Genomic DNA, 15,343 nt, shown 5'->3' on the forward strand with positions numbered 1-15,343 from the left:
AAAAAAAAAAAAAAATTATGGAGCTCCCAAAAATCATTTGGAGGAAAGAAAGAAGAGACGGACTCACAAAAACTGTCTATATTAAATTTGTAGTGTACTGTCTGTGGATTCCTTTTAGGCAAGCTATCAAAACTGTTATCACTGACAAAATATAGTAGACTGCCTAAAAATTTTTAACAAATAGTATTTTGTAACATAAAATTTCCTATACATCAGGTTAAGTCTTTTCAAGGCATCTAACAGGATGCATGACCATTTTATAGGTTACTTTTGTAATATTTACCCAGAAGTAATCAAAAAGAGTATTATAAGATCAATAAAGACAAAGTAGCATAAAACTGTGCATATATATGATATACAAGTTAGCAGATCCAGGAAAAAAGTCTGCTTCATTAACAAATCAAGTTTATAAGCCTGCTGTCATTTGAGGCACTGTGGTGCTACCCTCAAGAAGCTGAAAGTTGTGTTGAGGCGACAAAACCACAAAACACACAAACCAATGAAAGAGTTCTAAAAGAACATGACGTAATAAAGTGGTAAAACTGACTATTAGATATATAATATATAAATCACCAGAAAGAGAGCAATGTTGTTTCAAGTGGTAAAAAAAAAAATTTTTAAATTATAGATGCTTTAGTTTCAAGTCAGGTGTAGAGATTAAATTCCACCAACCAAGTGTACGTTGGGTATAAGTTACCAATCAATTGCTAGAAGTGCTTTGACAACAAGTTCAGCAAACATACATTTTAATAACTTTAATATCCTAAAATACATACATATATATTCCATCTTAAGGAAATATTCCCATAGGGTATTTTTTCAAATCTTACAGAAAATGAATTGAGGCAGTTGGGGTAATCCAATCAGCCTTCCTAAGATTACCTGGACATTTATTTGGGACTTTTCCATGCATTATAGGATCTAGAAGAGATATCGAGTTTTATTCCCCCTGTGCAGCATAATTCAGGTAATTCATATGGGGAACTATCTACCTCAAACACAAATGCGTAATTCTAATGAGAGCTGCCATTCTTCATGCCTATGTCCCCATCATCACAGAGGCAGGCCCATGACTCAAGCCAGGAGAACCTAGTAACTTCCTACCCTTGGCTTCAGTGACTTATCCAAGAGATTGACACAAGATCCAAGCCAGGAAAATCCATGGTCCCTCCCCAGATGGTACAGCTATCCTCTCTGGTGACAGAGCTAGGAATACATGAGCCAGGGAGAAAAATGAAGGCAACACACAAAGAAAAGTGAGGCCTAGAATCTATCACACTCTGGCAACTTCCAGGGTTCCATGATGTTCTGGCCATTCATGGTTATGTGAGCCAATTAAATTCTCCTTTTGGACTAAGCTAGTTTATACTGAGTTTCTATCTCAAAAAGCCACAACAAAATATTCTCAATCCAGAGAAATTCAATGCAGATATCATTTCTGAAACAGATTAAAAGAGATTCTAAATAACATGAGGAAATGCATGAAAATTAATTTTAAAGTAAAAATCAGGAGACCCACAATACTTGAAGACTGAGGAGGATTGTGTTATAGCCTTCAGAAGCTGGGATCAAACTCTGCCTGCCTTGTCCCTGTCCTAGCAGTTCTTATCCGATAGGTTTGACAAACAAAACACTCTCACCTCTTGACAGGGACAGACTAGTTTTTTCCAAAGTTTCACTGAAGAGGACAGAATCTAAACAGATGTGTAATTGAAGAATTGCCACCTACTCCCTAGAGCAAGACAAAATCCCAAATGTAAAACTCATTCTTTCTAAAATGTGTTTTATTTCTGACTACAAGTAGATTACCAAGCAGAACAACTAAAAAACAAACCTAAAATGCCAAGCAAATAAAGTTGGGCCAGTGGGTACTCCCACACTCACCTCCAGTGGTTGTTCTATCTCCATTAGTTATCACAAGATAAGAATCTAGCTATATTTTACCCTTCTGAAAATCTACTCTCTTATGCCACAGTTTTGTCTCAAAAATAAGAAGTATGTTTCTCTTTTGGTTCTGCAAAAATATCTCATTAAAAGAACATTGATGGTGTAAAAAAGAAAGGCACACTTTCTTCTTCTCTATTCCTGCATATTTGCTCTTTCCTTTTCTCTTTGAATCTAAAAAAAGAGTCTGACAAATAAGAGTTTGAATCCCAGATGCAAAAATCATTCATCAAGAGATAAAACAATTAAGGCTGAAAATGAGGCGGAAAAACACCTACCTGAAACATGCGTGGTCTAGATTACCTGGATTCTTAAAGTCATTAGCACAGTTTCTGGCACATGAAGGACTTCATTAAATTAAATGGCGTCACCGAACAAACAACATACTTCACCACCCTTCGTCCAGCTCTACTCCTTGAAAAGTCAGCTTACAAAGAATAAACATATGTGGGGAAGTAATTTAAATCTATTTATGCAAGCCCACCTGTAGAAGTGCAATCACAAAAAAAAAAAAAAAGCAAGCTGCTTTCCTATATGCTTAAGTCAAAAAATAATTTTTGCAAAACAAATATCAAATAATGTGTATCTTCTACAAAGTGCTATCTAAACAGCACAAAGTGCTATTTAAACAGACTGAAAGGAGGGCGAGAAATATGGGGGGAAAAGATAAGCCAGGCAAAAGAAATTTGTGAACTACTACATCTGTCACAGTAATCTGCAAGGCTAACAGTATTAATGCTTGTTTTCCAGGAACTACATGGCAAATAAATTTGCATTAGCCTTCTGATTTTTCCCTAACAGTATGGATATGATCGGACAATTTCTTTTTATTTGAAGGAGTTTCTCTGTTCTTGCAGGCGGTGATGGTGGCTCTAAGTAAAAGAATAGCAACAAGGAACTAGGCATTCTGAAGGAATTTACAAGTCTCTGCTATGCTTATCAGGGATATCAAAAGTACTTAATTAATGTCAGGGTACATTACCACATTATCAGTTTACATTATAGTTACCCATCAGTTAGTGAAAAGGCATTATATATCTCATCATTTCAGGGAAAAGACAGATTTACTTTCAAAATCACAAATACTCGACCTTGGTGATGCTTACTTTAGGGAATTCTGTGCTGAGCTGGGGTCTCCAGGATTCACTGTTTAAAATGCAGGCATGTGTACGTGATTGTGGTTTATCTCCAAGTCAGGCTTGAGTCTAAGTAAAATTTGATCAATAAAATTTTTTGCTACCAGTTATCATTATACTCTTTTCTTCTACAAATACAACTAGCACCTGAGCACAAAATTAATACCATACTTTTGGAGTATATTTCCAATTTTTTAAATCTTTTTAAACAATATTATCTAACAACATGATAGATAGATAGATAGATAGATAGGCCTACAAATGATCAGAATAACTTATGCAGTTAGTTTTACTAACACTGATTTAAAAGTATTAATTAAAGTCTATTATTCTTATTTAGAGGGCAGATTTCTCTAGAGAGAGTAATTAAAACAAACCACTATTAAAGAGTATTTTTTCTATAGAAACTATTAAAAGGATACAATTTTTACCATTATCCAATTAGTCTAACATTTGTAATGAAAATATATTAATTTAGTCTAAACTTACTAAATAGGTAAGTTAACAAGTAGGGGTTAGTAGAATGAGTTGCCAATTTAATGTATCGTTAAATATTATCAAGCTGTCCAATCCCTAAAGTAATGTTCTATTATAGATATTTATATAACAATAGTAATAATAATAACTTCAATAAAGAATTCCTTCAGTAGGTTTGTTTATTTAAGAAAAATTGATTGGGTATCTACTATGTACCAGGCACTGGAGACAAGCTAGGAAATAAGACTATTAGTGTCCCTCACCCGACCTAGGAGTTCACATTTTAATAGAATGTATATTAAACATGTTTAGGTCAATCTGACACCATATAACTTGTTTGTTCTTTTTAAAAGTAAGACCTGAATTGTAAAATTTAATAATAATCAAATATTTACTTAAATGTAAAGAGCTCCTCCTCTACCCCAGGAAAAAAGAGAAAGGAAAAACAAGAAGGGATTGATCACAATGGTATGAAACTAGAAATCAACTACAAGAAAAAAACTGGAAAATAAACACATGGAGGCTAAATAAAATGCTACTAAACAATGAATGAGTTAACAATGAGATCAAGGAAGAAATCAAAAGATACCTAGAGACAAATGAAAATGAAAACACAACAACTCAAAATCTATGGGACACGGCAAAAGCAGTCCTAAGAGGGAAATTCATAGCAATACAAGCCTACCTCAAATAAACTCAAAAAAAAAAACTCAAATAAACAATCTAACCTTACACTTAAAAGAACTAGAAAAAGAATAGCAATCAAAGCCCAAAGTGAGTAGAAGGAAGGAAATAATAAAGATCAAAGCGGAAATAAATGAAATAGAACCTAGAAAAACAACAGAAAAGATTAATGAAACCAAGAGCTGGTTCTTTGACAGAACTCCAACCAGACTTATCAAGGAAAAAAGGCAGAGGACTCAAATAAATAAAATCAGAAATGAAAGAGGAGAAATAACTACAGACATACAGAAATACAAGAAATACAAAGGAGCATAAGAAAATACTACGAGCAATTATATGCTAACAAATTGGACAATCTGGAAGAAATGGATACATTCCTAGAAACATACAATCTCCCAAGACTGAGTCAAGAAGAAAGAGAAAATCTGAACCAACCAATTACCACCAACGAAATCAAATCAGTAATCATAAACCTCCCAAAAAACAAAAGTCCTGGACCAGATGGCTTCATAGGTGAATTTTACCAAATATTCAAAGAAGAATTAACACCTATCCTCAAACTATTCCAAAAAATTCAAGAAGACGGAAGGCTCCCTAACTCCTTTTATGAGGCCACCATTACCTTGATTCCAAAATCAGACAAAGATATTACAAAAAAGAAAACTATAGGCCGATATCTCAAATTAACCAAGGAGGTAAAAGACCTGTTCTTAGAAAATTATGTCAATGAAAAAAGAAATTGAAGAAGATACAAATAAATAGAAACATATACCATGCTCATGGATAGGAAGAATTAACATCATTAAAATGTCCATACTACCCAAAGCAATCAATAGATTAAATGCAATCCCTATCAAAATACCAATGGCATTTTTCAGAGAGCTAGAACAAATAATCCTAAAATTTATGTAGAACCATAAAAAGATTCCGAATAGCCACAGCAATCGGACAAAGAAGAAGAAAGTTGGAGGTATCACACTACCTGATATCAAACTATATACTACAGTCCTACAGTAATCAAAACATCATGATATTGGCATAAAAACAGATACACTGATCAATGGAACAGAACAGAGGGCCCAGAAATAAATCCATGCCTATATGCTCACTTAATATATGACAAAGGAGGCAAGAATATACAATGGGGGTAAAGACAGTCTCTTCAGTAAATGATGTTGGGAAAACTGGACAGATATATGCAAAAGAAGGGAAGGGGGGAGGGGAGGAGAGAGGAGGGCAGAGGAGGGGAGGGGAGGGAAGAAAGAAAGAAAGAAACTGTTCCACCTTCTTACACCATATACAAGAATAAACTCAAAATAGGTTAAAGACTTAAATGTTAAGACCTGACACCATAAAACTTCTAGAAGAAAACATAGGCAGTAATCTCTCTGATATTGCTACTAGTTATTTCTTTTCAGACGTATCTCCTAGGGAAAGAGAAACAAAAGAAAAAATAAATACATCAAATGAAAAAGTTTTTGCACAGCAAAAGAAACCATCAACAAAAGAAAATGACAACCAACCGACTGCACGGGAGAAGATATTCACTTAAGATACATCTCGTAAGAGGTTAATATCCAAAATATATAAAGAACTTATACAACTCAACAACAAAAAAGCAAACAATCCAATTAAAAAATGGGCAGAACACCTGAATAGATATTTCTCCAAAGAGGAAATACAGATGGCCAAGAGATATATGAAAAAACGCTCAAGATCACTAATCATCAGAGAAATGCAAATTAAAACCACAATGAGATATCACCTCACACCTGTCAGAATGGCTGTCATCAATAAATCAAAGAACAACAAATGCTGGTGAGGACGTGGAGAAAAAGGAACCCTCATATACTGTTGGTGGGATTGCAAACTGGTACAGCCTCTATGGAAAACAGTCTGGAGGTTTCTCAAGAAATTTAAAATGGATATACCTTTTGAGCCAGCAATTGCACTTCTGGGTATTTATCCAAAGAAAACCAAAACAATAATTCGTAAAGATCTGTGCACACCTATGTTCATGGCAGCACAATTTACAATAGCCACGATATGGAAGCAGCCTAAATGCTCATTGAAAATATAGGCATGGAACATTGAAAAATATGTGATTTAACTTAGATGTACTTTTTTAAAAGAGAAAGAATGTTATTGTTACTTATATTTAAGACATTAAACCTCATAATAGTTGGATTAAATAAAAACCCAAATATCTATGTATTTAATAAGAACTGGAAGCAGAAAATTGCTTAATTTTGTACAAATTTATTCCTTAACATTTTATATAGGAGAAGCTACATGATCAACAACTTTAACTTTTAATAACATGAAGAAAATATTAAGGATCCTGGTCCTTTTTTACTCAGTTCAATACTGGTTGTCTAGGATACAGCTACACAGAAGGAAATAAAGCTACACATTTCCACCTGGAATCCACTATAAACAATCATATTCTTTAGTTATACTTCTGTAATGGGTAGAATCGTGTCTCACAAAAATTCATGTCTGCCCAGAACCCTGAAATGTTACCACATTTGGAAATAGGGTCTTTGCAGGGTTAATTAGTTAAGGATCCCCAGATGAAATCACCCTAGATTTAGGGTGGAGCCCAAATCCAATGACTGGTGTCCTTAAAAGAAGAGGAGAGGACACAGAAACATAGTGAAGAAGGGAATATGAGAACTGTGTTCACCAGAAACTTGGAGAGGCACATGGGACAGTTTTTTCCTCAGAACCTCCCTACAAAAGCAACCAACCCTGCAGACACTTTGATTTGGGACTCTGGGGACTCCTGAACTTTGAAAAAAACAAACTCGTTTTAAAAAAAAAAAAAACAAGAAGTGGTAGGGATGAGATGGGAAGGAGTGAATCGAGGGCAGGAGAGACGAAGGGTGAGGCTGAGACAGACACCCAGTGGGAGTACCTATTCTCCTGGCTTAAGCCATGCTTCTAGCTTATCCCATCCACATACGTTGGCAAATAACCTTTTTGCTTAAGTTAGGTTTCTGTCATTTAGAACCAAGAATCCTTATTAACGTAAGATCTATGAGATCTTATATATGACCTCGTATATGGTCTTATATATAACATGCAACATATATTTGTTAAATGTATGTATGAAATGTTAACATCTATTGAGCACTTACGATAGATATATGGAGCTGTGGTATATGCTACGTACACAGTATTTTATTTAATCCACAAAACTACCTTACAAAGTGGGCACCAAAACCATGTGAGTGTTTAACAAGAGGAAATAGGAGTTATATAATAATTTTCCAAGATCACATACCATTAGAAGATAACATTAGAACTCAAAATACAAGACTCTGGTGCAAAAGCCGATGCTCTTAATTACTACACAAGACTAAACAATGATCTAATGAAAAAGCATCGAACTAAGTTTGTATCTATTCTGAATAATCTGACATCACTTAGTGCTACATGGCATTTTAACAAAATCTGTTTGTTGAACAAAACTTAACCAAGCACCATGCTGCAGCCTATTCTTAATTTTTCTAAAAACATTCAGAAAATCTTCTCTCCTGATTTTAGACCTTTTCACAGGTCAATACATGTCTTCTTAAACCTCACCTCTCTTATTCTCCAGAGAGTAAATCTGAAAGTCTCTTATTAATTGTATTTTGACACGGCCTCGGAAAAAAAGGATTTGAGGCATCGTCTAAATTCTATATTCCCCAACAGCTACTAACTACTGTCACGCATGACGCTTGGAAGGGAAGATTATATTTTATTTACCCTTGAAACGCCCACTCCATTATATATGTCAGGTATAGACTTTAAGTAATTACTATGACCAAAAAATAATTTATTTTCATAAGTTTATTAAAATAGTAATTATTAATATTTGTAGAGTATTTTACAGTTTACAAAGCACTTTTACAGAGAGTATATCCCTAGACCATCCTAGCAATCCTATAAGTAGACAGTGAATAAATCGTGCCTCCATTTGGCAGTTAAAGAAACTTATGATGAAAGGAATACAGTGTTTTGCCCTAAGTCATTCAGCTGGTAAGTGACAGACTGGGATTTTAAAACAGGTCTTCTTACTCCAAGGTCAATATTAATTCCAAGAAAATAAATACTTTACCACTGACTGCCAAAGCAATTTTCTATCTGCTTACTTTAACCATTCTTTTTCCCTTAAATCTCTATGCCAGAAATGTTTAAAGAAATTATGAGCTCCTCTAAATTCTCTTCAGTACAACCCTGTGTTCATGAACATTTACTCAACAAAATCTGCCACACATAGTGCCCAGAAAAGTATGTCTCCAGGCTTCCACCTGGAGCTGTGCATATCTGCAGCTACTCAGGAATCTCAGGAAACTTGATATTCTTAACAGTTACATGTTAGACAAAAATCTCTATAAAATGTTATATATATTTCCTTCTCTGTCCTTAAACAGCATGATCCAAAACAACTTAACACTCTTCTGATTCAAAACAAGAATTATTTACAGAGCATCAGTCCATCAGCCAGGCATTGCATAAACGCAAACAGATACAGACTCTAACTTCAAAGCAGGCACAGGAAAGGAGGTTGGTGGTCACAACTACCTGAAAGATGCAAAAACATGCACCTTTCTGTAATGCATGTACATGCAGGAGAAGACACATGGGGACAGCACATGGGGAAGACACATGGGGACAGCACATGGTCCAGAAAGCCTTCAGGCAAAATCTAACGGATACAAGGCCAGAGGAGCACAGTGTGAACACAGAAGTAGAGAGAGGGTCTTAGGCAGCTGCCTTTGTAATAATTATACCCAGAACTTGGTGCCTGAAGGTAGAACCGAAGAAGAGGAAGAAGCAAAAGTTCAATGCCAGCCTGTTAGGCCAGAGAGAAGGAGGAAGACACATAGCCTGGGACAGAGATGTCAAGCACAGGAGAGAGCACTCCTGGAGAAGAGTGAAGGCAACTGTCCCAGATGCAACTCAACAATGGACACCAAAAAATGAAGCCAGTGTATGCACAGGCACACACACAACCTCACATCACCTTGTCATCCTCTCATTTTGTAGAGTAAGTAAAAATATTCCTATGATCCTGATCACAAATCACAGAATTAGAGCACCTTGCCATTTTGTGAGTGAGGAGACTGGGATCCACAGAAGTACAGTTATTTGTCCAAAGCCACCCATGTTAGTAGCAGAATAAGGACTAGAGCCCTGACTGCTGGTCCCTCAAGTCTAAGCTCTGCAACACACACTGCCTGCCTCCCAATATTTACACAAATCTGTACTGCTTCTACCACCTTTCAAAGCTCACTTCAACTATATTATGATGATTACTAAAATGAGTTTTAATGATAATTGAGTTTACCTCAAAATTATTTATGCTGAGCTAATATAATCTTTCACAAATCTACTGGGAAATATCCTTAGAGTCATTTATAGTACTCATTTCCTAGAGTGGTTATCATAGAAAATGGAATGTAGATTAGCTGTCATAACTAAATGTTGTGTTTTATTACTTTATCATTATAAATAATGGTCAAGGTTAAAGATAATAGGTTAAAGACTCCATAATGCATATAATGGAGTCTATATGCTTAATAACTAATAGAGTAATTAAATACTGAAAATATACATGCAAGGAGAAATACATACTTTGGAAACTGGCATAATTATTCTCACTTACAAGCCATGGTGCTCCTTCCCAAAGACGTGAGACTCTAAAATCAGTCTTACCCCTCAGCAAAATATTCTCCCCTAAGTGATCTTTAGAAGACAACATAATCCTGTTCCCAATACAAGGGAGAAAAAAAAATCTTTCTTCATAAGAAAGCAGAGACTCCTCTAATATTAAAAACTCAAATTAATGTCCCAGGCATTCTCCTTAATTAATATCTAACAACCCTCCAAAAAACTTTTGCTACTAACTTTTCAGATTTCTTAAGAGAAATACAGTATATAGTTGCCTACGTACAAGATTTCACCAAAATGGTGAATTTATCCATTTCATTTAATTTTATCCACAATGAAAGTGAGGGTCAGAAAGAGCATGAATATAACTGTGCAGCTGAGAAACTGCCCAGGAGCTTATGCATTTAAATATTTCTCCGAGTCTCTCAAAGCTAATTCTCAAAAGTACTAAAGGATGACATTCCAAAAGACATTAGAGTGGTGTTGAAGAAATATGACAAATAAAGATACACAGGGCCTAAAGCGTGAGCTTACAACTCGCCCTTGGTAAACACGTATATAATGAATGACTCCATCACACTGTTTGTCACAAAGCCACTCTAGTTCCTAGACCACCTACTAAAATGTTTAAGTTTGATTAATTCTATTAAGAGAGCAGAATGCTAAGAATTTATCAAATTAAAGGTATAAGTAAAACACCTTTAAAATAATTTAAACAGCTTCCCAGTAAGGTTTTTTAGATCACAACACTCTACAGCAAACCAGAAACTGCCTAGATATCTCTTGCATGTCCTAAGAACTGTGCTCTTCTACCCAAAACTTTCCTTCCAATTAGATGTCATTTTGATCATTAGGAAGTTTTGCTATATTTGAATTTTTTGGAGAAAGCTTACAATTTCCCACTTTATCAAATGATAAAACCTCAATGGCAAGTAATAGCAAGATGGGAAAAGAAATTATACACCTGATCAGCAAGAGAATTTGAAAGAGGCCATTATCTTTACATTGGAACAAAGAAAGCCGCTGGGCTGACACGAGCACCTAAAGCACATCCTAACATGTTCTCAACCATCATAAACATCATTATCTCCTGGGTAGTCAAGTTGACACTTCATATGCTTCTGTCTGTGTCTTCTCCTGCATGTACATGCATTACAGAAAACAGAACTGATATTTAAACTCTCGAGTCAAAATCCCACAAAAACAAGTTTAAAACATGAAACTAGCTGACCACAAAGGATACCAGGGTGACTGACAGACATAATTACAAACGTGTAGTGAATGTACTATATGATGCACTTTACAAAGTGGTAAATCTTAAAACCATTGCTCAGAAAGATGAATACAGAAGTTCATAAACAGAAATTTGTAAGTGAAGAACACACAGTAACATTAACTTACTCTTTAACCCATGTCTACCATCCAAAGAGTGATAATAGGCCTTCTGATTCATCCCTCCTCTCCCTCTAGCGGCCACACACTAAATGGAACTTGTCATTTACTTAAAGACAGCTGGACCAGACAATCGTAAAGATTACTTGATACTCTACATTCAGGAACTAAAGTTTCCCACAACCTGCAAACAAATGCTCAGATAACTAATGATGCCTAACAAATTATTCAAGACTAAAATATCTTTCAATCCATCACCCACAAAATAGTCTGTAGGTCACTTTCCACAGACAAGTAATCACCAGTTTTATGCTACTAAGTAAAACCCTGGGCATAGTGAAAGACAATTATTATAGTCAAAAACTTTCCAACAGCTCATAAAAAATCTGAATCCATCAAAGGAAAAATAACCTCTTCAATAGGTTTATATTGTCCAAACTTCAAAACTCCAAAGCGAATGAACATTAAACATGTAACTTGCCAAGACTTGGGCTCTCCAAAGTGGAGATAATTAATGCTGTAGAGGTCCATATCCTCGGTGTGCCATGCGAATGTGGTTTTCCACATGCCAAAATAGAGATAAGGGGTATTTACACCCTCAATAGAAATACCGCACTCTTCCTCAACCACATCCAAGACCGTATTTAGGCGAGCTATGTTCCATTCATCCACACCCTGGAACCAGGAGAGAAAGAGAAAAGAAAAAAAAAGAAAACATTAATATACTAGTAAAGATAACATTTACTAATCAAACCATCATCTGCCAAAATTATTACATTGTATATTTTAATTCTCTTAGAAATGAAAAATAAAGCAATGATTATTCAAGAAACACACATATATTTATATAATTCATTATTAACTATCCAAGATTATTATGAGCATAACGAGGTTCTATATTAGTATAAAAGTATACCAAATAACTCCCTGCTTGCTTCCCAATAGAAATGGAACTTAAGTCCCCACTCCCCACTTGCTGTTAGCAAAATATCATTGCCCCAAAGCATGTGATTTGGAGTGTACTTTCCACTTTGACATGTCTTTTTGTTTGGGAGTTCTTTTGTTTTTCAGTTTGTTTATTGGTACATTAGAAGTCATATTCAACACCAGACATCATTTCTAGATAGCCCTAGCAAAATATATCATCTTTCATCCCTCTCTCATCCCCATCCATTTTAATTTTAGCATGTGATACATTGTTTTCTAAAAATTGAACTCTATTGGAAAAACTCTTATTACTATCCTAAGCCACAGATCATTGTGCTTTTACTGCTTCTTCAATTAAATATTAACCTCTTACATTGATGGGAGATTTTAAACACAGAATAATTACTAAAAATACTCTATTTATTTACCAAACTCTAGTTATATTGGAATATTTACCAAACACTAGTTATATTTGGAATAATTACCAAACTCTAGTAAAATTCATGGAATAACATAGTGTTCTAATAGTAACCGAACATGGCTGGTGATGATAGAAAGAAAAGGTGAAAATTGCTCGTATGAGTTAAAGTGATAGGAAAAGATACTGGTTTTATTAGAACTCACCAATTAATATTTCACTATAATTCACAACTGCTTAAAATATATACAAACCCACATATTTTTCCCATATGCCTTTCTCATAATCAAATATAAATATTAGAGATTGTGCCATTCCTATGCAAACTGCAATGCCTTCCAATCCATTTCAATCTACTCAAGGTATTAAAGAAGGGTATTAAAGTAATTCATGTTTACCAAAAAAGCCTTCTCCAATAACTATGCCAATAGACTCACATACAACCACATCTAATATTTCTCTTATACACTAAAAACTTACAAGATTGTTCTGGGAGTTATTTTGTTTTGTTTTATTTTGTTTTAGGGTAGTTCTGTTTTTGTTTTGGTCTACAGATGATTCTCTAATCAGTGTACTATTCTTACTTCAAGCTTCTTGGTTAGAAAAATTGTTGATGGAGCAGTTAATGAAGCTCTGCCCCAGGTAACAACTGAAAGTGCCAGCGGAAGTAATTTAATCCCCAAATTCTCCTAAGTAGCCACTCTATCTTAAACCCCACAGTGGGAAGGTGATAACTGGAAAATTGGTCGAAATAAGTATCCTTTTATAGAAGATCCTAGGTGCCAATTTATGAGACCTCATAAAAGTTCAATCAAATTATGTAAAATATTTTATCTCACTCTATTTCTAGTGATACAAACTCTTAACCCTAGTCCAATCAGACTTCAGTCCAATCACTCTAATAATAAAGTCCTATTTAAAAGTCATTACTGAGGCAATGACTCTGAAGTAATAAATGAGAGCCATATTATAGGAATCATTTTTAAACTGAATGAGCTTGCAAATTTAGGAACAAACTATTCCTCTGAAATTCCTACATTTGGAAAAGTCTTTATTACTGACTGACGTTACCTGAATCTTTTGACATCCTTAGACCTGTGCTTCTAAAGGAGATGAGGATAAAGAAGAATGTTCTGGCAGAAGACTCAGATTATAACTCCAGCTCTGCCACTGACCAGGGCAAAAATCACTGAAATGTTCTGAGCTTCCGTTCTTTCTTCATGAAAACATGAGGGCTAGTAGCCTCCCAGAGAGGTTTGGAGTGCTGAACACACTAAAGGACACAAAACCTTTAGAAAGTAAAACTTATTACTAAGAATTGATGGAATAAATATCTCCACTATTCTCTAGTAAACCTTACTGAAAAGCTTCCCCAAAAACAACAGTCGAACATGTGATAAGAGATAATAAAGTCCTATAAAATTTACTTCTGAAGTTCCCCTCATTATCAAGCAAATAACATGTTTGCTGCAAGGCCAAGGTTGCCATGATGTTTAAACTTAATTTCTTCTGCTAAAATAAAAGTTAAATAATTTCAATGAAAGGGGTGATTAAAATATTAAAGATAACTTGTATAACAGAAACTGTGGATAAATCCTACTGCTTTAAAATTTCTTCTCCAATTTCTGTTTTCTACTATTGACTAAATTGGCTAACTGCCTCCAAGGACAGGCTCTACTCAAACACTAAAGAACACCAGGTGTCCACAAACTCAGGCGAGAAGTATACCTAGTCTGCCATTTAGGTGAAGTGTTACACCATACACTGCACATACATATATACTACACCTGTTTAAAACAATCCTGAAAAATAGGTAATGTTATACCCAAATGAACAAATGAAAAAACTAATACTCCCAGCTAGTAGTAGATGGCAAAAATAAACCTAAATCTATCTGACTTCTGGGCCTTCATGTATAAACTCTATGCTTCCAGTTCTGATCATTTTAAAATATGACATGTCACCCTCCTTTCTCAGCAACAACTGTCAACAAAGATCCAAAGAGCTAAAACTGAGGACAGGCAAACAGAGCTGCTGCACCCTCCCCACCCAGGGGCACAGCCGTTCTACACAAACACTGGCAAGGCTTATAATCAAAGCTGCTTCACCAGGGGTTAGTGATAGAACCAATTTAATGTAAAAGTCTCCAGAAAGACCCCAAATACAAACAAGCCCCATAATGTCAAGTCAGAATTTGCCAAATGGTTCAAAGCTTAAAGCCATCAAATCTCAGCAGAAAGTCCACACACCAGCCCAAGTTCATAGACAAATACCTCTTCCAAGATTCTGTCCCCTCAAATAAAACTCTTCTGCACAATATTTGTCACTTGCCTGACCTCCAATGGGCAGATGTTTCCTCCCGTGTTCCCAGTCCTTTCATCCTAATTACCCACTCATCATTCTAGGCCTGTACAGCTCTATTTACCCTGTCTGGTGCACGTATATATAACTGAAAAGTTTATCAAGGATCTTTCCTTCATCTTCCACCTATCAGGAATCAAATGGCCGTTTGTAAGAGCTCTTCGATCTTCATTAGCACAACCAGAGTCAAGAGCTGTTTAAGGAGCAGGCTTTGGACTTCACATAGGGAGTGAGTACTCCAAACTGGCATCAGAGCATGAATGAAGCACCTATAAACCTACACAGGCCTCCTTTCTTCATCCTCTTAGAGAGTCACAGTGCCACAGGCACTCCAAAGGTTCTG

At 35.4% G+C, this 15,343-nt stretch overlaps 1 protein-coding gene across 1 annotated transcript in view; it reads right to left on the minus strand.

The window, feature by feature from the left end:
- The window catches only part of KDM4C (lysine demethylase 4C), a 347,564-nt gene that overhangs the window by 270,289 nt on the left and 61,932 nt on the right, over positions 1 to 15,343 (minus strand). Inside the window, exon 5 of the mRNA XM_023535104.1 lies at positions 11,776 to 11,969. Within this exon, the coding sequence (XP_023390872.1) occupies positions 11,776 to 11,969 (194 nt within the window). The remainder of the gene's footprint in view (positions 1 to 11,775; positions 11,970 to 15,343) is intronic.

Source organism: Pteropus vampyrus, unplaced genomic scaffold (assembly GCF_000151845.1).
Source record: "Pteropus vampyrus isolate Shadow unplaced genomic scaffold, Pvam_2.0 Scaffold136, whole genome shotgun sequence".
Lineage (NCBI taxonomy): Eukaryota > Metazoa > Chordata > Mammalia > Chiroptera > Pteropodidae > Pteropus > Pteropus vampyrus.